Source organism: Brassica napus, chromosome C5 (genome assembly GCF_020379485.1).
Source record: "Brassica napus cultivar Da-Ae chromosome C5, Da-Ae, whole genome shotgun sequence".
Lineage (NCBI taxonomy): Eukaryota > Viridiplantae > Streptophyta > Magnoliopsida > Brassicales > Brassicaceae > Brassica > Brassica napus.
Window position 1 is genome coordinate 12,062,469 of NC_063448.1, and position 22,597 is coordinate 12,085,065.

A 22,597-nucleotide genomic window follows, 5' to 3' on the forward strand; every position below is an offset into this window, starting at 1 on the left:
TTGATTGGTTGACATATATGACTCTAAACTAAATTTTGATTTTTTTAAGCATCTACATCCACAATCAATCACCCTCTTAATGACAAGAAAATCTCTAAACTACTAAAATTTTGTAATATTTTAATTTCTTTTATTTTAATGAGTATCACTTGGATAATTATATTGAGTTTTACAAGTTAAAATAATATTGACTACTACTGAATTAGTTATGATAAGTTTAACTGAGTTATACTGTTTATACCGTTTAATATTTAGTACTACTGAATTAATTATACTGAATTCCATTGAGTTAATAATACCGAATTATATTGAATTCAGATATAAAAATGACATAAGTTAAAAATATGAAAAATCATTGAAAGGTAGAACGACCGAACTTTAAATCATAGAAAACCCATAAATATCTTTAAATAACTCTAGATCGGAAAAAAAAACCTAAACAATAAGAATTTAAAAAAAGGAAAATCCAGAATTCGCTTTAACAACATTAAATCTCTATATCTAGAACAAGAAGAATCATAAATCAAAAACCCAAAAAAATCATAAATCAAAAATGCAGATCTTCAGCCGTTAATTCAGATTGAGCCGCCGCAGTTTGTTTCATCGCAGATCCAAGCAGATCCATTGTCCGTCAATGGGTTAAAGATGCCAAGTTTACAAGTTTACTTAAAAAAATTACAGTTTGAATTTCCTAGAGTAACGTAACATTGAAAGAAAAAGAGAAAAGCTATAATGATATCATCTATATATACTATATCAACGTAGTTACCAGAGTTTTTGGCTATTTTAACCTTAACTCGTCACTCTCAAATGCAATAAATAACTTTTTGTTATAAACGCATGTTTTTTTCTTTTCTATGTGTTTTCCTTAAAATTGTAACTGAATTTGATTATTACTTTGCTCAACTAGAATCAAGAACATTCAATCCATGACTGATTGTTTGGTTTGTAATCCATATTCGTCGAGCGACTTTAGAATACAATTGTATATATATCAAAACTAGCTACTTAACCGGGTCTCGTGGTCTGGTGGTAAAGGAACCTCGGGTGAGGTGCCCGCCATCACGACTTCGAGCCCCGGCCACAGCGGATTTAACATCCTTTCTGTTGGGGCGTTGGACCCCCTACGGGAGATAGTTGGGAATGTGGCTGCCCAAATACCAGAGTTACCAAAAAAAAAAAAAACTAGCTACTTTGTTTTAGTGTTTTTATTCCTAAACTATGTAAAACGCGCAGATATTATAAAATAATATAAATTTATATTTAAATTTATATTTATTTTTAGGGATAAAACTTCTCAACTGTTTTGAATCGTAAAACTAAATTTAAACTAATATTTATAATGTTTTAACTTTTCAACTTACAAATCATTAATGTCTATAAATTGAAGGGTTAAATCATAAAAAATAACTGGGGTTTTATCAACCAAAGATTTTTTTAAAAAAATAGTAGTTCTAGCTAAGAAACATGTGGTATATAAATTTTGTGAAATTTAAATCAAATTGTTAATATTTCTTTGATTTAAGTTCTTAACCTTTGTCATTTTTCAGCCTATCTATGATTTTTTTACCATTTGAGTTAATTATTTTCATGTTTTGTTAATGAGAAAGTTGGACACAAATAGTTTGTAATAATCATAGAAAGGTTTGAAAGTTTTATGACATACAAGTTTGTGAGAAAACAAAAATCAACAAATAAATTAAATCATTGGAAAATCCTGAAATCTCAAGATTTACTCAGTGGTACTCTGGGATTTTATGTCCACGTAGACATGGCTATCTTACTTTGGATATTTTCTGTTCATATTTTTTTTCACTTTTCCTTTAGGGAAATTTAAATTAGTAGTTATAGCTATGAAATATTCTTTATATAAAATTTGTGAAATTTAAATTATATTGTTAGTATTTCTTCGATTTAAAATTCTTTTCCAACCTTTGTTGTTTTTCAGCATCTTTATGATTTTCTTACCATTTGAGTTAATAGTTTTCATTTTTTGTTATTAGTTAGAAACCAAATATCAAAAAAATCAATTCAACCATTGGAAAATTCCGAAGTCCCAACATTTACTTAGTGGTATTCATGGATTTATGTTCTTAGAGATCGCCATCTTACTTTGGATAATTTCTTGTCATATTTATTTTTCAGACTTTTCTTTTTGGATTATAAACCTTTTTGTGACTTTTGTTAGGGCCGGGACAAAGTTTGAAAAGCATATGGTATTCAATTAAATATCTCTAATCTATTTTCACAGTGTTCAGTTCTACTCGATTTGGAATTTCTGTATTTTACGTTGAGCTTCGATTAGATAGATTAGCGTATGTAATCTTGATTAATTTGGTTGTGGCGTTTTTTAATTCAAGCTAACAACAAAAATTATACCACCCTAATTGGTATCAATTTTTTAATTCAAGTTTGCCACTTAAAACTTTCATATGTTTTTTTTCTTCTGTCCATCAATTTCAAAAATGTGAAAGGAAACATTTTTACATTTTTTTATTTTCATTTTATAAAACAACCTCTTTAACGTCAAACGCTTCGATCCCGACTATACACCAATGCAAAGTTCATAGATCTGATCATCCAAACCCAAGACATTATTTCAAGTAGTTCGAGATTGTGTTTATTTACAAATTTTAGTACAACAGTTGTATATAAACTTTTTAATATTAGCTTTCTAATGGTAATTAAGGGATAAAATGGATCACATAAAGAACATCAAATAAATATTACTAGGTTAGTTTTGTCATGTGAGTGGGATATGGGTTAGGACTCAGTTAGTAACCATACGAAAAAAATTTCAATAGTTACTATAAGAAAATATTCAGTGGTATATTCACATGTTCATCAAAACCGTTGTAATCATAATACAATCGCTCCTCAAAACCGTTGTTTTTTGAGTGCCCGTTTTCGGAGGAAGTATGGAGAGGCACGATCAGGGGACTGGCAGGTACGGGAATCTCTGCCTAATGGCCTGTTCTGTTGGATTTTTTGGTGGTAGGCTTACAAGACAGCCTCGCAACCTTTCTATTGCGCTACTGCTTCCAAGCAGCAGTGTACGCGATTTGGTATGAAAGGAATGGCCGCAGAGTGGGTGAGACTCCTCCTGCTCGCATGCTCATCTTTTTGGATAAGCAAATTCGAAATAGAATCTCTTTATTGAGAAGGAAAGCTGGAAACAAATATGAAAAGGCCATGGAGATATGGTTTGGGAGTATATAATCTTTTTATTTCCTTCTTCATAAACAGTCTATAGGGTTACTCTTTACACAAAGGTAGCATTAGGTTGTACTAAGGTTTTTGAAGTGAATAAATTTAAAATTATTTCCAAAAAAAAAAATACAATCTCTCCTCTTACGACATGACTATATTTGCTAGCTACGCGAAGAACCATAGTCTTTCAACTGACGCAAAACATCATACACTTGATGATGTGGTTTTTGATTTCGTATAGTGGTCAGATAGTAAAACATAATCTCTAACATAACGGGTGTTGGCACGCACGTAAAAGGTCAACTTAGTTCTAGCAAAAGCCTTTGAATCTGCTTCTTAAGGATTCGTTTACCCATGACTTCGTCCAAGCAAAGAAGATCTCTCGAAAGTGGAAGAATGTTGTGATTACCATTTTCCCCAAAGAAATATCCCCATCCCATATAGACCTGGAAACCCAATTTCCTTACTTTTCGAAAAGGAAGGCGAGAAACAGCTTTAATGAAATGAGAGTGTGGTAACTAACGTTTTACCAAAAATTAGGGGTTTAGAAGATTAAGCATGATTATCTTATAGTAATAGTATAATTAAAATAAATTATATTAATAGCTCATGTGTCGAGTTAGGGGTTTAGTTGATTCATGCATCACTTCTTAATTAATAAACGTTTTACCAAAAATTAGGGGTTTAGTCGGTTAAACAATGATTATCTTATAGTAATAGTATAATTAAAATAAATTCTATTAATAGCTCATGTGTCAAGTTAGGCGTTTAGTTGATTCATGCATCACTTCTTAATTAATAAACGTTTCATAACAACTCTAATGGACAATAGAATAGAAAAAGATTGAGTCATAATTTTTGACACACGTTGTCCAAGATGTTATTAAATGTTGGCAAACAAACCAAAAGCAAAACAAGACAAGTCAATACTTCTTGACTCGAATCATGTTTTCAAATCCAACAAAAGTACTGAAAGAAGTAACGCAAATGATGTAAAAGAGTATCATGTGGGAAAAGTTTTTCCTTTATTCGAAAGGGAGTGGATACGAAAGAGTTCACTTACGTTCCTTTCTTTTCCCCTGGCTTTGAGCAGTCTTAGAAGCTGGGGTGGGAAGATCACGCATGCTCTGGATATTAACAGGGGAAAAAACAGAACATTAGGAGAAGAAGTATATACAAAAATAAAACTTGGGATACGGTTAGTGAGTTTAAAAAAAACCAAAAATGTAGAAGTACATAGAAAATATATAAATGTAACTATATATTAAAATATACAAACTTGCATGCATTTTCTAAAACAACAATATATTCTTTCCATTGGTCAGGTGTGTGAGTTTAGACATGGAACAAGACAAATGGGCACAGAATAAGAACAAGGTTGAAGCAAATGATAACCATATATAGAAAGGAATTAGAAAAGTTGATCTTACTTACGTTTGTTTTCTTCATGTTTTCAGCCATCATAAAGATGCGAGTTGACCTGTCTCGAGTACTCTAGAGAGATTAAAGAAATGTAAACAAAATAAGAAGTGGAAGATAAACAATTGAAACACAAAAGAAAACAAGAGAACACAGCTTACAGCATATGTAGCTTCGTTTTCATCCCAGCCAGAGATTCTCCACTTGTTCATGAGAGACAGATCATACAGGTCATATTCATGAGGTGTCCACTTATGCATGCGGGAAAGATCAGGCAAGGGAGTGTTATGAGGAGGTTTAGAGATTATCCTTCCATGGATGATGCGCTCAAATTTGTGGAATTTACGAGCAGCAACTGCAGCAGGGGAGTGAAAATCTCTAGCGCCCTGAAAAGAAGAATGGTAAAACAGAGAACATAAGAGATTTTTTCCAGAGTTAAAGCATGTCAATAAAAAGAATTTCATGCGAGTTTACCACATAAAAACTGTCATCATCGCACCATCCACTGATCTGCCATTTCTTGATGAGGTAAGCATCATATTTGGCATACTCTTCAGCTGTCCAAGTAGACATAGACATGAGATTAGGTTTCTTTAAGGTATTTATCCTCTTGAGGCATGGTCCTCCTTTCCTTGAGCAACCTGAGAATGATTCAAACTCTTCAGGAGCTTCATCAGAGCCCTCATCTTCGACCACAGCTTTGCCATTATTATGTTCATCAGCAGTCAATGGACCAAAAGGGACATCACCTGTGACAAAATTACAACAATAAAGATATTATTCAATTGTTTAACATTAGATCATCCAGCTATTCTAATAAATAAGATCAACAGTCGCTTATAGGTACAAGCAAAACAGAGCTAGCAAAACAATACTATAAATAAATGATAACACTAACATTATCTTCATCAGAAGCTAAGGTATATTCAAAAGAAAGATCTGATATTGAAGTTCATATCATCAAGAACAGCAGTCAATAATAAGAATTCGAATGAAAACAAATGTTAGATTCAATAGCTATATCAGAGGTTAATGTTCCGATCTAGCAAACTTGATAAGCTACGAAAACGATCAAGTGCTTGAGATGGAAAACAAACATCATCTTCACCTGAAAGCCAAGGTATATTACTATAAATAGATCTGATATTAAAGATCAACACATCCAAATTCGCAGTACATGTCAAGAACTCGATTGAAATCAAAACAAGGAGAAAGCGGATGTTAGATTCGACGGATAAATCTGAGGTTAATGTTCAGATCTCGCAAACTTGATAAGATCCAAAGACGAATCAGTATTTGAGTAAGAAAACGAACATTAAAACTTCAATCCTAAGCAAGATTAGATGAAATCAAAACTGTAACATCATGATCAGAAGCAGAAAGATACATTCAAAGAATCAGAACAATAACATCATGAAGCGAAGCGTATTACACACGCATCTTTCACAGTAATCTTAGACTCGATGAATATATCAGAGATAATGCTCCGATCTCGCAAACTTGATAAGTTCCAAAGACGATTCAATATTTAAGACGGAAAACGAATAATAAACTTGAATCCTAAGCTAGAAGCGATGGAATCATAACAGAAACATATCATGATCAGAAGCGGAACGATAATATCAACGAATCGGAACAATAACATAACGATTCAAAGCAGATTACAAACTAATCTTCCTCAGCAACCTGAGATTCGAGTTTCCGATCAAACAGATGCGAATACGAACCGTCGAGTCCAATCTTAGTCTAGATTCGATGAAGAGAGATCTTACGAGTTCCTGGTGTGAAACCTGGAGGCATTCCACGATACTGCACCGTCTTCCTCTTCTTGTTGTTACGGTTACCTCTCTGAGTCATTGGAGCGAAATTTCGAATTTCGAAAACCTGAGGGGGAAATGAAGATGAAAACGCGTCTTTAACCGCCAATGATCTTTATGCTGAGATTAAATAAGTGTAGCGAAAGTATCGATTAAATTAATTATTTCATTGGCCAAAATGGCTGGGGAACTCACCCATCAACTTCCTGACCAGTATTCGAATCACCACTCTGCCCCGTTTCTTTGTCTTCATTTTATTTTAATTGTACAAAGAAATTTATATGGTGATGGCTTGAGAACTCACTCATCCGCTTCTGGACCTGTGTTCGAATCCACCGCTACGCCCCAGTTTGTTTTTACGCTTCTTTTTCTTCATTTTATTTTAGTCTTACAAAGAAATTTAGATGGGATGGAAGAGAAACGAGAGAGAGAGAAAAGAATTATGTTTCTTTTTTGCTTGGTGAACAAGGGAGATTATAGCGAGTCTAGACACTTTCTTTTATACTACTACAAGATGTTATTATTGTACTTCTTTCTGGATAAACCAACTCCTTACACGTGTTCCTCATGCACCTTTTTTGTTACACTTCCGATACGCATGTAAATTATATTCACCCTTTTCAATACGCGTCTTCTTTTTTTCCTATCATGCAATGCAACTCCTTTTAATTACACTTCCAATAAGTGCATGTTTTTTTTTTTTTTTTTTTTTTTTTTTTTTTTGTAGACTAGGATGGGTTCGGGCCTTCGGCCTTAATCCCACCCCAGGCCCGGGGCCGGCCGGCGCTGATACCGATAACATGGCGTAAAGCACCCCTCCCCAGGGGAATCGAACTAGGGGTGCAATGGAACCTACTCCAAGCACTAAACCACTAGCCCAACGCACCTTGGGTCAATAAGTGCATGTCATTATTTCAATTTTCCAATACGTGTGCTACTTTTATATCCGGAGTGGCTGAATCCGGATCCGGATAGTAAAATGTAAGTTTTATTAATAACTATTTCAAAAATAGTAATATTTATATATAAAAATTAAATTTATTTAATATGTTTTTATTTTTATAATAGTATATATAAATTTTATGTAAATTTTGTAACATTATCCATAAAAAAATTAAAAAAATTAAAAACATTATATATATTTTTATTTTTAAATTATTGTTAATATTTTATATATATTAATATTATTATTTATTTATTTTAAGGATCCAAATCCGGATCCGGATATCCGCCAGATATTACAATTTTTAGAAGGATATCCGACACTCGGATATCCGAGAACCCTAGATCCGGATAAGGATAGTAAAATTATGGATCCGCCGGATAAGGATCCGGATCCGGATACCTTAAAATTGCTCGAATACCCGATCCGTCATAGACCTAACTATTATTACCGTTTCTCTTCTTTCTTTTATTTCTTCTCATTAAAACAACATTGAAGTTTAAATTAATGTTATGTATAGCAGGACTAATTATTTATCTTACGTTACTTGGAACTTTTTTTTTTAACAATCATCTTAGAACATCTCCAAAAGACACTCTATAACTTCAACTTCAAATATGAAGTTTTTTGTTCTCCAAAAAAGAACTTCAAAACTTCAAATTTGAAGTTCTGAAAAATAAAACTCTATATTTGAAGTTTCACTACTCAAAACTTCATATTTTATTTGCATTTTGCTCCCTACAATCACACATCACCTTTATGATTCATAAATATTTTCTCGTTTATTGTTTTAATATTTACTTTTAAAAAGTTATATCTCATAATTATTTTAAATTTTGTTTACATATTGTAAATTTTACACATAAAATTAAATAAAACTTTACATAATATTTAAAATATTTTAAACTAGATTTAGACTACAATAGTATACAGAAGAAACTTAACAAAAATTTTAAAAAGAAAATACATGAAGACATAACTACTACACAAATTTAAATATTACAACAACATTAGTAGTCAGGCAAGTTTGATCCGGAAAATTCAAAATTTTCAAATATTGTCCAAATTTTTTTGTGTAACTTAAGATGGTTGTTGTTGTTGTTTTGATGTATTTTTCGTACAATTATTAATCGAAGTTACTTTTGATTAAATTTGTAATCGAAGTTACTTTTGATTAAATTTGAGCAATATATATAGCTTCCGCAATGTGAATATAAAACCTAAAAGCAATTCAAAATACAATTTAGTGAAAACTCTTTCGGTTTGCTTTTCACAGTGATAGATTGCAGAAAGGCTGATTTTGTGGGCAATCCTCTCTCCTCCCTCCGTTCCCACTCTAAAAATCTTTCACGGAGGTGATGATGAGAGAGGTTCAAGGTTTCGCCGGTTTCTTCTCCGGCTCTGACTCCCGGTGATCGGGCATCGACTCTGGCAAGCGGCGGCTTCTTCAGCGACGACTTGGCTGACTTCTTTTCCGGCAAACGATAGCTCCTTCAGCGTCGCTTGGCTGGCTCTGTCTCCGGCATTCGATGGCTTTCACAGCACCGTTCATGGCCGGCTCCTCTTTTAACTTTTATCGCTCATCTCTGATGTTGGTTTATGTTCAGATCCGGTTTTTCCGGTTTTAATTTTCTCGTTTTTAGTTTTGTTCTCTTGAGCGCTTAAAGATCTATTGCTGTTGACGTTTGTTCTAATCTCGAGCTTCCTGTTCCAGTGTGTTCCAGTGGAGTGCTCGATTAGACATCCGACGGTAATCTCCGAGCCAGTGAAGTCGACGGCGTCTCTACTTCTGAGCCACCTAGTTCTCTTTTGCTTACGGCAAAACACGTGACTATGTGTTGTCATGTGGAGATGCATCCTTCATCATTTGGACTTTTAGGATTGGGCTTTATGATGTGTCCCTTTTTATGTTTTACGTCTGGGCCTTGTCTTGTTAGGCCTCTTTGTACTTTGTTGACCATTTGGTCGTTTTAATAAAACGAGATGACAAAAAAAAGTCATTTTGCTAACCAAATATTAATAAACAACAGACTGATATCAATCAAAGAACACAAAAGAGAATCAATTTATTTTTGGAATTAGTTTCTTATGCTGATGGGCCTAAGGGCTATGGCCTGTAGAGTTTAAAATGAGCTTTATCAATCAAACAGCTCAGAGAAGATTTGAGTTTTAGTTATAAGAGCGTTTTAAAACTGGACCGACTTGTTGGTCGAGAAGGTTCGACCATGAACCGGTCATGTAATCGGGTTAGATCTAATAACTAGTTCGATCATGAATCGGTCAAGATCGGTATAGATCTCATAGTTATTGAACTTAATAAAAACCATTAAAATTATTAAATATCTATGTCACCATGAGAATGAAATTCAGAATTCTTAGAGAAATAGGTCGGTTCATCTTAATTTATATTATATTTTTTATTAAACTAACTATTAAATTGATAAATAGTGTACAAAAGAATACGCTCGCACTTTTTTTATATAAAAGCTACGAAATCGCCTAATATGATTAACGTATATATGACAATTAATGATTATGAATAATAAATATTTGATAATAATTTTTGAACCTTAGATTTTTTTGTTTAATTTTATATTATTAAAATACATTAAACAGCCACCTTAAACATATAATAATAATAAAAATTTATATGTTATATTTTGAATTTTTAAAACGACTATAAATTACTAAAAATATTAAATGTCTTACACTAAAATTTTGTAATCAATGGTTTACGTTTTTTGGTAATAACAACATACAAATGTTCATAAATCGTATGAATATGATTGTTTTGATTTATTTACCAAAAAAATATTGTAAATAAACAAGATGTAATGTTTTGATTTATGTCCTTACTCTAATTTAATTATATACATAATACATAAATGAATACAAATAAATAATAATAATAAATAAAATTTATTTTTATACATAACATTCATCCCGCACAATTTTTCGGGTCTTAAGCTAGTTTAGTTGTATTTTAGACATAAAATAGTATTTTTACTTAAAATTAAAAAGCCCACCTTTGCATAGATACGATACATACAGATTAGGTTTTTGCTCTTGGATCATAGAGCTTCCAATTGATTTGTTCTTAGCTGCTGTTTTCATTGAAAATGGATGCAGAAGTAGACAACTCTTCAAGATTGTTTAAGCTGAAGAAAAGAAGATCAAATCGCTCTTGTAACTTGTTGATAATGGACTCTTTTTTGGGTCTAATTTCCGAGATCCCTCTAGATCTCTTGGTCGAAATTCTTATCAGACTGCCACCAAAGTACTTGGCGACGTTCAAGTGCGTCTCAAAGCAGTGGTCATCCCTCATCTCTTCTCGATATTTTTGCGAACGTTTATTTACGATCACAAAAGGAAAACAACAACCACATCTATACATGTGTTTGGTTGGTGAACGCGGTCAAAGTGAACTGCTGTCCATGTCATCAACGTCTCCAGACAACACTAGTTTTGTGGTCGACCAAGATTTGAGGATCCCAGGGATGGGAGGCTACTACTTGACTGATCTCCACGGCTTGATGTGTTTCTCAATGGGGAAAAAAGCTTGTATATACAACCCCAGCACCGGACAGCTTTTGACCTTACCCAAGATAAAATCTGACATCATAGCCGATCAAGGTCAAACGAGGTATATTAACCGGTACTATATCGGATATGATTCAGTTAATGATCAAAACAAACTATTATGCACCAGTGTTATGTATTCGTACAGTTTGTCTAATCTGAAATCAGAGCACTGGGTGTTTGTTCTAGAAGCTGGAGGTTCCTGGAAAAAGGTTGTTACGCATGAGAATTATCGTCCTCATACCCCTTTCCCACGAGGACAGTCTATCAGTGGATCAGTAGTACATTATCTGGCGTGGCATGATATGTACACTTGCGCGATTGTGAGTTTTGACGTTAGGTCTGAAGAGTTAACTACCATCATATTACCTGAGGATGTCAGGGCTAATATGTCCATTCCTGCACTTGCTTTGAAGGCAGAACTTATAGATTATGGTGGGAAAATAGCTATTTTCGAACATAGCAAGCTAAAAATTGGGGGTATAGTGATATTATGGGTATTGGAAGATGCTGAAAAAAAGGAATGGTCGAAGAGGAGTCTGGTTTTGCATCCTTGCCATAGGCATTTAGTCCAGGACACTGAGTTTATTTTAAAAGGCACAACTCAAGACGGAAAAGTTATCTTGGCACCGGTGGAGATGCATTCTGGATTCTACATTTTGCGTTATGATTTGCAAAGCAATGACTTGAGGAAAGTTGACATTGAAGGAGTACCAAACCGTTGGTTTGACAAAGAATGCTACTATGACTTGAGGTTGATGAGTGAGAGTGAGAGGGTCATCTACTTGGAAACTTGAGCACTAGCTCTTTTACAATGTATTTTTGTTTGAATTATTTATTTGCATTAGAATAAATGTGACTGAGTGAGAGTGAGACGGTAATCTTCCTGAGACATCCTTTCTTCTTTTTATCCGTTGTCCATTTCATTTCTTGAATTTTTTGGGGCGTTTTAATTGACCTCCCAGCTCCCATAGATTTTACTAGCGGCTTTAACTAAAGAAATGTGTTTCAAACGAGTTGATTCCTTCATTATCCTACTTTTTAGTTTAGTTCAGAGTCTCTTGTTTAAATAGTTCAGCTTCAGTTATGACCGTCAATGCAAGTCTTCTCAGGTTTACATGATGGTTTTGAGCTCAAAAAGGAAACAGACTCAAACTCATGTTTATCAGTGCTATGTTTCTACGCTTCGCTTGCTCTTGGTTGGGAGCAGTCTCTGTTTTCTTGCTCTTTATTTTGAGGCTATCGTATGGTATCAGTGATGCCTACTGTTCAGCCCTCACTCGTTACGGTTTTTCAATTATTTTTACAGAATTGGTTCTTTGTCGGATCTCTGTGTGTGGAGGATATCCTTCACCATTTTGTAATTCTTTTATTTTGATATACAAACCCAGCGTTAAAAAAATAGAATGTACAATATGGAAGGTTTACTATTTTCTAAATGTAAAGAGTTTGATAGACAATTTATGTATTTGTACAAATGAACCTATTAGCTAAGTTAATAAGATGAGAGAAATGAAACCGTCACCTTACTAGGAAACAAGGATTCTGATTATGAAGAAGAATAGGAGCATAAAACAAAGTCACTCTTTCTGGAATGCTTCTCTCGCCACATCAAGTGTTCTCTAAGCCTCTTGTGAGACCTATCAACTGACGCCTTTGATCAAACATTTGTTTGAACAGAGCAAAGGTTTCATTCAACCATGATAATCTGAAACCTGAAAAGCAAAGGCCCTAGCCAGAAACTAGCATCACCTCAAATGTTCCCTAAGCCTCATATTACAATCATTCACCAGCTTACATCATTTAGACCACACTCTAAAACAACAACAACAACAAGCATCACCTCAGGTGTCCCTTAAGCCTCCTGATGTTACACATACAAATGACGCATTTGAAAAACAGAGCATACAAGGAAAGACACTACAAACTTTGTTTCATTCATTTAACCATGATGATCTGAAACATCAATAGATTCTCATTCTCATATAAAATCTCTTCATGCAAGGAGCCGAGAACATGGGAAATCTCGTTGGTACCAAAGCATGTTCAAAAAGTCAAAACAAGTTGCCAATAAATGTATAATACGAAAATAAGAGCAACATTCCCATAAAGTCAAGCAGAAAAACAATAAACCATCAAATAGTGTTTGTCAACAAGACGATTTGACAACACTTCATTGCAAGGGCTCAAGACTTGTTGTTATTATGAAAGCCATGAACACCTGAGAGCCATACCCACGCATGTTCTGTAATAGAGAGAACCAACAATGTCAGAGATTAGATAAGTAACTAGGGATGGAAGTATAGAATGATATTGACTAAATAGTTCCCCATATACTTCAACACTTCCATCAAAACCAGAAACACTCCACTTGTTGATCAACATCAGATCATAGGAATCAAAGTCATCGCCAGTCTAGTAGACCATCTTGGACATGTCAGGTTTTGTCTTAGGAAGAGATAGGAAGAATTTGCCATGTGTTGAAAGTCTGAAGCCATAGAACCTCTTTGCTGAGCGAGCAACCCTAGATTTGGGTTTGGTATTCTGCAATGATAAAACTAAATCCAAAATATGAAAAAGTTGAAGCAAATAAAGAGAGAAAAGAATGAAACTTTGATTACTCTTTACCACATAGATGTTGTCATTTTTGTCAAATCCATTGTATTCCACCTCTTGATCAAATAGTGATCATATTCAACATACTCAGCTGCTGATGAAGAGTGCATAGCCATGATATTTGGCTTGTACAAAGAATCAAGTTTCTTGAGATTAAGACCGTATTTTCTGGTGGTGGGTGTAATTATAGGAAGTTCCTGAGGTGGCAGTCAAAAGAACTTCCCGGATAAAATCAAATGATATTTGATAAGGAATATAAAATCAAAGTCAATGAATCCAATAAAATAAAGCCTAACAATCGCAACTTACATAAATATACATGTACATAAAGATCTTACCTGTAGAAGTAGACGAAGAGGATCTTGTTAGTGATCAACACAAACTATTATGTACAATTTTTGAATTATCTTACTATTTTTTCCTCGCTCATGAGTCATATGTATTAGTATTTTGAGCATACTTTGCTACTCTGCAAATGAAAATGAATTGCATAATATCTTGATTTCCACATGTTATTGTTGCTTAATCATTACTCCTCTCGCATGTGACCTTGACTGCATATTGAACAATTAATCACTTAATGCCAAAAAATTAAATTTTACCAGTTCTAATTCGCTGACCAGAATTATCAATGTTGCTATTTTACGGACAAAAAAATTGTGAAGCTATCAATTAGTGGGTTTTGTAGAGAATGATGAGAGTAGAAGATTGGAAGAATTGTATATTGACTCTCGTAAGAATAATTGTATATTGACACTACATACATACTAGTGATATTTCCTAATCTATATAGATACAAATATATGTAATATCTTATATAATAAATATACAGTATTTGCTAATAATGTCTATGATATTCTATATCCTTCTATAGTTTTATAACTAGATGCTTAAGCAAACATTGTTTTCTTGTTTAGCTTCAGTAATTATCTGCATGAACAATTAAAAACGTCAACTTGGTTTGGCTCTCTGCTATAAGTTTGAATCATTTGTGCCGAGAATCTTTCAAGTTTTGGACTTGTTTTTCAAAGTGACGTCTATTTGTGAGTCCTTGGAATTTTCTTTGCTCCAAAAGCATACATTATGAATGTGTGAAATTAGTAGGCGGTAGGAATGTGCAGATTATTAATGTGTAGGCTCCATCATAGCAGCTATGGAATGTATTTCCAATTTGTGATGCATCAGAACTGTTTCTTTATTTACACACACAAATGCTTATAGGCTTTGGATTGATGCATTGTTTATTTGTATGTTGAATCAAGTGCTATTTATGTCTATTCACTTATGTTAAGTTAAAAGCATGATAATTAGTGCATTGTTTCTCTCTCCAGTTGCCATTTTGTTAAAATTGTATTTAGCTAGTGAAAGCTTATTTAACAATTGATTCTTAAGAGATCCATGTAGCTACATAAAAGAGTATGTGTTGTTCTTCTTCTCTTTGTGACAGAATCAAACCCCCACACACAAAATTTACTGGTAATCATATGAGTTCACAAAAAGGAGTAGACTATATATTTCTTCTCTTAATATGTGTTACATTGAATGTGTAATGTAAAGTTTGATAAGAATTGTGTGTTTTGGATCTATAATAGAAGAGTCGTATATAAGAAAAAAAGAGGAGGAAGCAGAAAACATGTGGGAGCAGCGCCAATCCTCATGGTGAGAGCTAAAGGTTGAAAAAATATCATTTCTTTTTATTCAATGGTTTCTTTGTTCTGAATGTTTGAGTTAATGGCAGAAGGTGGAGAAGATCGTGCCAAGTGAACCACCACCGGAATCTAAGTGGAATCTCCTGCGAACAAGCTCTGCTTCTTTTTGATCTTAAAAGACTTTCTTGTTCTTCTTTGTGTTGGTTCAGATTAGAGAGACACATCTTTGTTCTTTGTATATTCTGTTAAGACTTTTATCAACACAAAACAATGTCTTAAATTACATTTGCAGCTGTTCAAACTTTTGAGTAAGCCCACTTGTTCAAGTAAGAATCCGACAACGCTACCTTACAGAAACGAATGAAATAATGGTTCGTTGTTTTATGTTTTGTATAGAGAAATGCACATATCAGGGTTTTACACACTTGATAGTGTTTTTAGTGGATGTGCTGTGTTACGGTCGGTATTCATAGGGCAGCAGATTCATGGCTATACGCCTATACGATCAAATACGGGCTTGAGTTAAACTCAGTGGTTAACAGTTCGGTGGCTCATATGTATATGAGAAATGTGAAAATGTCATAAGGTCAATGCATGTTCGTAGTTTGTTGGTTGCGTGGAATACACTCATCTCCTAGATCGCTCACAACAGATGACTTGAAAGAGTGCTTAAACAAGATAAGACGATGAAAATCTCTTGCTATAGGCCGGACGGTTTGTAACTGTGTTCAGTTCTTGTTATGATTCAGGCCATTCTGGTTTAAAAGACAAGGGCTTGAGTTGTTCGAGATGATGGTTGAAAAGAGATATCTATATAACGTACGAGGTCAAGATTGTTCCCAATCTAAATCAAAAAGAGATCTATTCATACCTGAAAGACCTGACTATGGAGATGATGAAGTTGAAGGGATACAAGCCTGAAACAGCTTCACTATTGCAAGAGATGGATGATGAGGAGAAAGAATCAGACTTGGTGCAGCATAGCGTAAAGCTAGCGGTTGCATATGCACTCATTATATTACCTGAAGGTATACCCATTGGAATAATCAAGAACCGAGAGATCACGTTAAGAGATGGTAGTAGGTTTCATCATTTCTCTGACGGGAAGTGTTCCTGCGCCGATTATTGGTAACTGGGGGTAGCATACTAGCCTTGGGAAAAGTTTATGAACATGTTATAAGTCGGAAGATATGATCAGTGAAGAAAGTAAAAATAGATTGTTGAAATTGTGGTAGGAGCCATGACTATGGAAAATGAAACCTTGCTAGCGAAGACACCTTTCAAATAAAGAACGCCACCGTTTCAAAGGATAGCTTGCCAGTTGCCACCACTATCACTCCACTTGTCATGGCTCAGCCTTGAAATGAATAAAGAAGTGGGTGAAAGCTCCTCTTATTATATCAGAAGAATGTCTGTCATATTCATAATACAGAATCTTTAAAATTTTGACAGATGTTGCTCCACTTGTACAACACATTGGAAGAAACATCCATAGTTCTGTTCCACTATAAAAATAAATTAATCTTTAAAACAAGAAAAAATAGCATTAAATAATAATATGAGAGAAATATTAACAGCGACCAACCAACCAAGGAAAATCAAACAGGGAGACCCACTCATTGGAAATGCTGACATGGCAGTCAACGCTCCGCGTAGAAACCGCGTAAACGTGTGATCCATCTCCTCTGGTTCTCTCGTCGTTAAATTAAAAATCTCAAATTGATGGCATTAAACGTAATTAAAGGCTAAGGGCTTAAACGTCATTTCAAAAATAATTCTGGTAAATAAAAGGCGCCGAGAAGAACGGTTTATTATCGCCCTCTCATATTTTCTCCACAAACTCTTTCCGAAAAAAAAAAAACACAGTTTTAGCATATTTCACGTAAAGAAAACAAAGCTATGGCGGATCAGCTCACCGACGATCAGATCTCCGAGTTCAAGGAAGCCTTCAGCTTATTCGACAAGGATGGTGATGGTACGTATATCTTCATCCCTATTCTTGATCGTATACTTCTTGATTCCTTGTCCAAGATGTAAAGAAGATCCATGTGGATTTTTATTTATTGTGTAGGTTGCATTACCACGAAGGAGCTTGGCACCGTGATGCGTTCCCTAGGTCAAAACCCAACAGAAGCTGAGCTTCAGGACATGATCAACGAAGTTGATGCAGATGGTAACGGAACCATCGATTTTCCTGAGTTCTTGAACCTTATGGCTAGGAAAATGAAGGACACGGACTCTGAGGAGGAACTCAAAGAAGCGTTCAGAGTCTTTGATAAAGACCAGAACGGTTTCATCTCTGCTGCTGAGTTGAGACATGTGATGACGAACCTAGGCGAGAAGCTAACTGATGAGGAAGTTGATGAGATGATTAAGGAGGCTGATGTTGATGGTGATGGTCAGATTAACTATGAAGAGTTCGTCAAGGTTATGATGGCCAAGTGAGGCCACAACCTACTTGTTACTTCCCCTCTTTTTATTATGTAATATTCATGGGTTTTTTTTTGGTGATTACAAGAGACAGGAATGTTATATCTCTTTTATGTTGTTAGTTTCTGTCTGAATGATTGATTTACCTAGTGGCTCTTTGTCTTCACAGAGGTTGTCTATGTATTTAAAATGAATAACCAAACTATCCTGGAAATATGTAGAATAGATCTTGTAACTCTGATTCCTAATCAGAGCAGATGCAGTGTCTGTTCAGGTCTCTAGTATCACTCTGCTTCATGGTTCTCTTATAAACTCTCACCACACATAAAATCAAAAAGAAGCTTATGGGCTGCGGCTAGAGTTTGGGGTTTCATTCTTGTTGGCTCAGAGGAGGAACTTGAAAGAGAGAAGAGCATAGCCACCAAGAGTTAATAAAAGGCCTCTATTTTAATATTAGTTAGGCCCATTATTTATGGAATAGCTTCTTTTTGTGATTAGTGATTACATACCAATATACCATCGTTCTATGTTCAGTTGTTCACTTATCTAGTTATCACATTTCCAAAGCCTAACGTACCATTAATATACTATCATGATATCTCAAAGTATCATATCACTAGTATCAAAAGAATCATATATGATATATGCATATAATTTTAGCGCGAGAGAATCTATATAGATTATTAATATGGTCATGGTGGTAAAATTATCAAACGTTTCCGAACTCATTTACCAAATAAAAACATGATATTTAACAAATATGTAATATATGATTATACGTTGTGCAGTAATATCACATAAGGTGTACAATACATGCAAAACTAACACACATTTACTTAGGATTAGTTTTGCTATCACTTAAAATGATCAAACTAGCCCTGGATAGAAAACAAACTTGTGGTAATACATCATTATTAAATATTACGAAGACAAACATCTGATATCATAGACTATTTAATTAGAATGACCTAATTAAGGACCCTTCCCAAAAATTCCAAACTCTATAGGAACTTTTTCCCCACCAATATGTATTTTAATTTTATTAATAAGTTTTTTGTTTTATTTTTTACAACACTAATTAAAGATTAATCTCTAATATAATAAATATTAAATCTACACTATCTACTCTCTCATTTACATATATATAATCAATCTTTTAGGACATAACTCACCGAAAGCTCCACAAACCCACTAAAAGCAAAAGAAGGCGGCGCTAAATAAATTAAAAATGCAACCAGAGAGCTCAGATCAGATGTTGTATTCGTTCCTAACCGGAAACCAAATCTCCGGGGGAGGATTTTGCGTTTCCGAGAACTACAAGTCTTCGTCGACGTCATCTTATTACCCACTAGCGATCTCTGGCATCGGAGAAACGCTTGCTCAAGACAGAGCTATTGCTGCTTTGAGGAATCACAAAGAAGCTGAGCGAAGAAGAAGAGAGAGAATCAATTCTCATCTCACCAAGCTACGTAACGTACTCTCTTGTAATTCCAAGGTAATATAAATTGTAAGTACATGTTAATACTTTTTATTTGGTGTGAATATATCTCCCCATACATATGTACGTAGTAGATACATACGTGTGTTTATCTTATAAATTATAAGAGAAAATCTTTAAATAGGTACTAGGGTTTTTGCATCTTCTGATGTTTCTTATGTTCCATTCGATTTGGTGTTAGCTCATGAGTACTACTATATTTTCATGATATTTTGTTATAATATTCTTTTGGTTTCATTTGAGTCTTTTTGCCTAATTATAATTCTTAAGATGATCCATAGTTCCCATATATATAATTCTACAAAGATAAAGATCATGTTCATCGATTTTGGAATGTATGTATAGTGATTTTTAATATTTAAAACTTGCAAGTAGTGAGAAGATGAAGAAAAATACCAAAAGCTTCATCGCCTTTCTGTGAATCTCGTTGGGATAGTATATAATTTTTGGAAAGTTATCATGCTTTCTTCAGTTGATATTATACGAACATCAAATTCAAGTTCATTATCCAAAAAATGGGGTTTTTTTTTTTTTTAATTCTCTTTTTATTTTATTTTTGTCAACAAAAAAAAAGGGTTTTCTAAAGATCCATACTTTTCATTTGTAATTTCATGTTTTAATTTCAGACCGATAAAGCCACACTGCTGGCCAAAGTGGTCCATCGAGTCAAAGAGCTTAAACAACAAACCCTAGAGATCTCCGACTCCGACCAAACTCTTTTACCCTCGGAGACCGACGAGATTAGTGTTCTACACTGTGGAGACTATTCAAACGACGGTCATATAATTTTCAAAGCATCTCTATGTTGTGACGATAGATCAGATCTGTTGCCTGATCTCATGGAGATACTTAATTCTCTTCACATGAAGACTCTTCGAGCTGAGATGGTAACTCTTGGTGGTCGGACAAGAAATGTTCTTGTTGTGGCTGCAGACAAAGAGATGCATGGTGTACAGTCTGTGCATTTCTTGCAGAACGCTCTCAAGTCCCTGCTCGAGCGATCAAGCAAGTTGTTGATGGAATGTAGTTCTGGTATTGGCGGAGAGCGGTCAAAACGACGCCGTGCACTGGAACACGTGATAATGGTGTGAGATGATGAGAGTACACTAAAAAGCTTCTAATTGATGATTTACATATAGCGTATGATCATAATTAACTTGGTTATGATTACCAAAACCTTTTTTAGTGTTCCTACTTTATAACGTTTTATTGTTTAGCTATAAGATGTAGGAGTGTATTCTCTTTCTTTTCTTTTTCAAGTTATCAATTAGTTATGTTTTCATGCTATTTTCTTATTATGTTTGAGCTGTTGGTGTGAGGACTATTCGGGTTTTAAGATTGTGAGAATATTTGTCAATGTAGACTAAAGTACAAGATGTGATCGGTGAAGTTCAAAAGAGAAAAAAAAGTCCAAAAGAAACAAAACTTTCATATTTTAGATTACGTATATATATGTTCCAGTGTTGTGTCAAAGTATTTTTGGGTCCTGTTTGAAAAAAAAAATTAATGGTATATTTTAAAAAGTAATAATGTGGTTTCAAAGTTTAATAACTCTATCTCTGTGTCTAACGTTTTTTTAATAATATAAGCCTGAAATTTAGAAATATATCTAAATTTTATAAATTTAAGACCTTAATTGATACATTTGTTAAAAAAATTATTTTTAAATTCGGACCATGTTGAGTGCTCTATTTGTACATGCTAAAAGACTGTCTGTATAAGTATATGGTGAGTAGAGATCTATCTTTGTGTGCCATGAGTTTCAAAGCGACCCTTATGTCAACTTTGTCCCAAGTGAATCCAATCTCTCCTCCCTATTCTTTGTTCGTGTCTTTCTAAATGTTACATCTGACCACATTTTTCAGACCGAAGAATCTAAGCAGGGTCTGATATTCTTATGTATTTATTATTGATCGTATATATAGTTAAATACATACAGTCACTTGGAAGCATCAGCATGATCGATTATGGAGTAAAGATTCTTAGAACAAAAGGTATTTTTAACTGAGAAACAAGAAACATATAGAAATTGTTTCAATATAGGAGTGACCATTCGAATGTTTTCACTGTAACTTCATTATGGTTGTTTATTGTGGCCACATATATTAAATTTAATAAAATGGTCCAAAAGTCCTCTTAGAACACCTCCATCGATTGACAAAAAAAGAACACCTCCATCGATGATATGGAAATTCTAAAACAGTGATTTGTTGTTAATTAAATCAAAAGTAATTGATGGCTTTCTAATACTCATCCGATAAAATCTCAAAAAGAGCTTCTGAAACTTTATTGGACGGGTATTAGAACCTCATCAATCATTTTTGGTTTAATTAACAACTAATCACTTTTTGAGAATTCCACTTCGTGCTATTGATGGAGGTGATTTTATACGTTAAAATGGTGAATATTTGGAGTATGAAGAAGGATGAGAATGTGAGATTAAAGGAAGGGGAAGCGTGAGAAAAGGGGACTGGCAAAAGGAATGAAAATTGATGGGCCATTGGCTCTATGAGACAAAAAGGACCGACTCTTCTCATCATTCTCCCTTTTAATAAAATATCACTGAAGAAAACTAATAGTAGAAGAAGAAGAAAGGTGGAGAAAGTTTGTCCATGGAGCGTGATGGTTTTGAGGCAGGTGGTGTCCCCTCTATACTCAACCTCTCGACCAAAAACTATATTTTATAGAAATCTTTATAGCTTTCGCACTATTTTCTATCATTAAAGTTATATTTGTATTCAACTCGATAAATATAAGCAGAAAACTCTAAGTTTAAAACATTCCTTTTGAAGTTTATGGGTATTGTGAAAAAAAACAATCATTGACCTCACACGTTAGTGTTTCATCGTGTAAACATGCGAGTCCCCCTTTCTTATCTTCTAACCACACAATTTTGACCACCCTGTTTCCTTTATGAATTTGACAGTTTTCTACCTGATTTGTTTTGATTTTTTTTTGGTGTAAATGTTAAGATATTTTATTTTGTTTGCTTTTCACAAAGAAGCAAATATGACCTATCATATTATATGTCAAATATGTTTTTGTTTCCATGCGTTCTTGTTGTCCTTCTTGGTCAAGTCACTACAAAAAAAAGGGTGAATTAAATCACTTAGAGTGTATCACAAAATTAAATGATTCTATTTTAAATTACTTATTTGAGAATGATACAAATATGTAAAATTTTGCATCAATTGCAAAAAAGTGATGTTTTAATTAAATTATTTGACATAAGTTCAGCTAAGTGATGTATTTTTATTAGTTTGTATCACTTTAGCAAAACAGATGTTATTATATAAATTTATATCAGTTAAAGAAATGATGCATCTATTTTGTAGTTTAAAATCATTTATCTAAATGATATAAAACTTACATCAAAAAGAAAACTGATGCCAATAAAAATAGTTTGTATCACTCTAACAAAAATGATGTTATTATA

The 22,597-nt window shown here is 33.9% G+C and overlaps 4 protein-coding genes and 2 long non-coding RNA genes across 10 annotated transcripts; 4 read left to right on the forward strand and 2 right to left on the reverse strand.

Moving 5' to 3' along the window:
- Positions 1 to 3,433: 3,433 nt before the first annotated feature.
- LOC106352778 lies at positions 3,434 to 6,882 on the reverse strand. The gene is made up of 6 exons (XM_013792407.3): positions 6,642 to 6,882; positions 6,402 to 6,513; positions 5,104 to 5,378; positions 4,791 to 5,015; positions 4,645 to 4,704; positions 3,434 to 4,337 (listed from the first exon to the last, which is right to left on the reverse strand). Exons 2-6 carry the CDS (start codon positions 6,484 to 6,486, stop codon positions 4,266 to 4,268), a joined length of 717 nt encoding a protein of 238 aa, XP_013647861.2. The 5' UTR covers positions 6,487 to 6,513; positions 6,642 to 6,882; the 3' UTR covers positions 3,434 to 4,265.
- A 1,579-nt stretch (positions 6,883 to 8,461) lies between these two features.
- LOC106352782 lies at positions 8,462 to 9,398 on the forward strand. Its single transcript, XR_001271715.3, has 2 exons — positions 8,462 to 8,980; positions 9,104 to 9,398. It is a non-coding gene; the product is annotated as an uncharacterized LOC106352782 (long non-coding RNA).
- A 978-nt stretch (positions 9,399 to 10,376) lies between these two features.
- Positions 10,377 to 11,984, forward strand: LOC106352775 (F-box/LRR-repeat protein At2g40920-like). 2 transcript variants are annotated; one of them, XM_022699128.2, is made up of 2 exons: positions 10,377 to 11,032; positions 11,117 to 11,984. In XM_022699128.2, the coding sequence occupies exons 1-2, from the start codon at positions 10,509 to 10,511 to the stop codon at positions 11,763 to 11,765; spliced, it is 1,173 nt and encodes a 390-aa protein (XP_022554849.2). In that variant the 5' UTR covers positions 10,377 to 10,508; the 3' UTR covers positions 11,766 to 11,984. The 2 variants fall into 2 exon arrangements, with proteins under 2 accessions (XP_022554849.2, XP_013647859.2); XM_013792405.3 differs by having other exon boundaries at positions 10,379 to 11,984.
- Positions 11,985 to 12,920: 936 nt separating this feature from the next.
- LOC106352783 lies at positions 12,921 to 16,795 on the reverse strand. 4 transcript variants are annotated; one of them, XR_002656853.2, is made up of 4 exons: positions 16,256 to 16,795; positions 16,105 to 16,164; positions 13,997 to 14,138; positions 12,921 to 13,922 (listed from the first exon to the last, which is right to left on the reverse strand). It is a non-coding gene; the product is annotated as an uncharacterized LOC106352783 (long non-coding RNA). The 4 variants fall into 4 exon arrangements; XR_002656852.2 differs by having other exon boundaries at positions 12,921 to 13,512; positions 13,597 to 14,138; XR_002656856.2 differs by having other exon boundaries at positions 12,921 to 13,213; positions 13,306 to 14,138.
- Positions 16,796 to 16,985: 190 nt separating this feature from the next.
- Positions 16,986 to 17,829, forward strand: LOC106352780 (calmodulin-2). The gene is made up of 2 exons (XM_013792408.3): positions 16,986 to 17,208; positions 17,305 to 17,829. Exons 1-2 carry the CDS (start codon positions 17,133 to 17,135, stop codon positions 17,676 to 17,678), a joined length of 450 nt encoding a protein of 149 aa, XP_013647862.1. The 5' UTR covers positions 16,986 to 17,132; the 3' UTR covers positions 17,679 to 17,829.
- Positions 17,830 to 17,980: 151 nt separating this feature from the next.
- LOC106352777 (transcription factor bHLH106) lies at positions 17,981 to 20,448 on the forward strand. The gene is made up of 2 exons (XM_013792406.3): positions 17,981 to 19,158; positions 19,788 to 20,448. The coding sequence occupies exons 1-2, from the start codon at positions 18,892 to 18,894 to the stop codon at positions 20,250 to 20,252; spliced, it is 732 nt and encodes a 243-aa protein (XP_013647860.2). The 5' UTR covers positions 17,981 to 18,891; the 3' UTR covers positions 20,253 to 20,448.
- Positions 20,449 to 22,597: the final 2,149 nt, after the last annotated feature.

Bases quoted from the DNA above. Each gene is read 5' to 3' on its own strand.
- LOC106352778 (XM_013792407.3), bottom strand. From the start codon at position 6,486: ATGACTCAGAGAGGTAACCGTAACAACAAGAAGAGGAAGACGGTGCAG. The intron at 4,705-4,790 runs GTAAGCTGTGTT...TAATCTCTCTAG, and splicing joins AAAACGAAGCTACATATGCT to AGTACTCGAGACAGGTCAAC. The intron at 4,338-4,644 runs GTAAGTAAGATC...GTTAATATCCAG, and splicing joins AAAACATGAAGAAAACAAAC to AGCATGCGTGATCTTCCCAC.
- LOC106352775 (XM_013792405.3), top strand. From the start codon at position 10,509: ATGGATGCAGAAGTAGACAACTCTTCAAGATTGTTTAAGCTGAAGAAA.
- LOC106352780 (XM_013792408.3), top strand. From the start codon at position 17,133: ATGGCGGATCAGCTCACCGACGATCAGATCTCCGAGTTCAAGGAAGCC. The intron at 17,209-17,304 runs GTACGTATATCT...TTTATTGTGTAG, and splicing joins ATTCGACAAGGATGGTGATG to GTTGCATTACCACGAAGGAG.
- LOC106352777 (XM_013792406.3), top strand. From the start codon at position 18,892: ATGCAACCAGAGAGCTCAGATCAGATGTTGTATTCGTTCCTAACCGGA. The intron at 19,159-19,787 runs GTAATATAAATT...TTTTAATTTCAG, and splicing joins TACTCTCTTGTAATTCCAAG to ACCGATAAAGCCACACTGCT.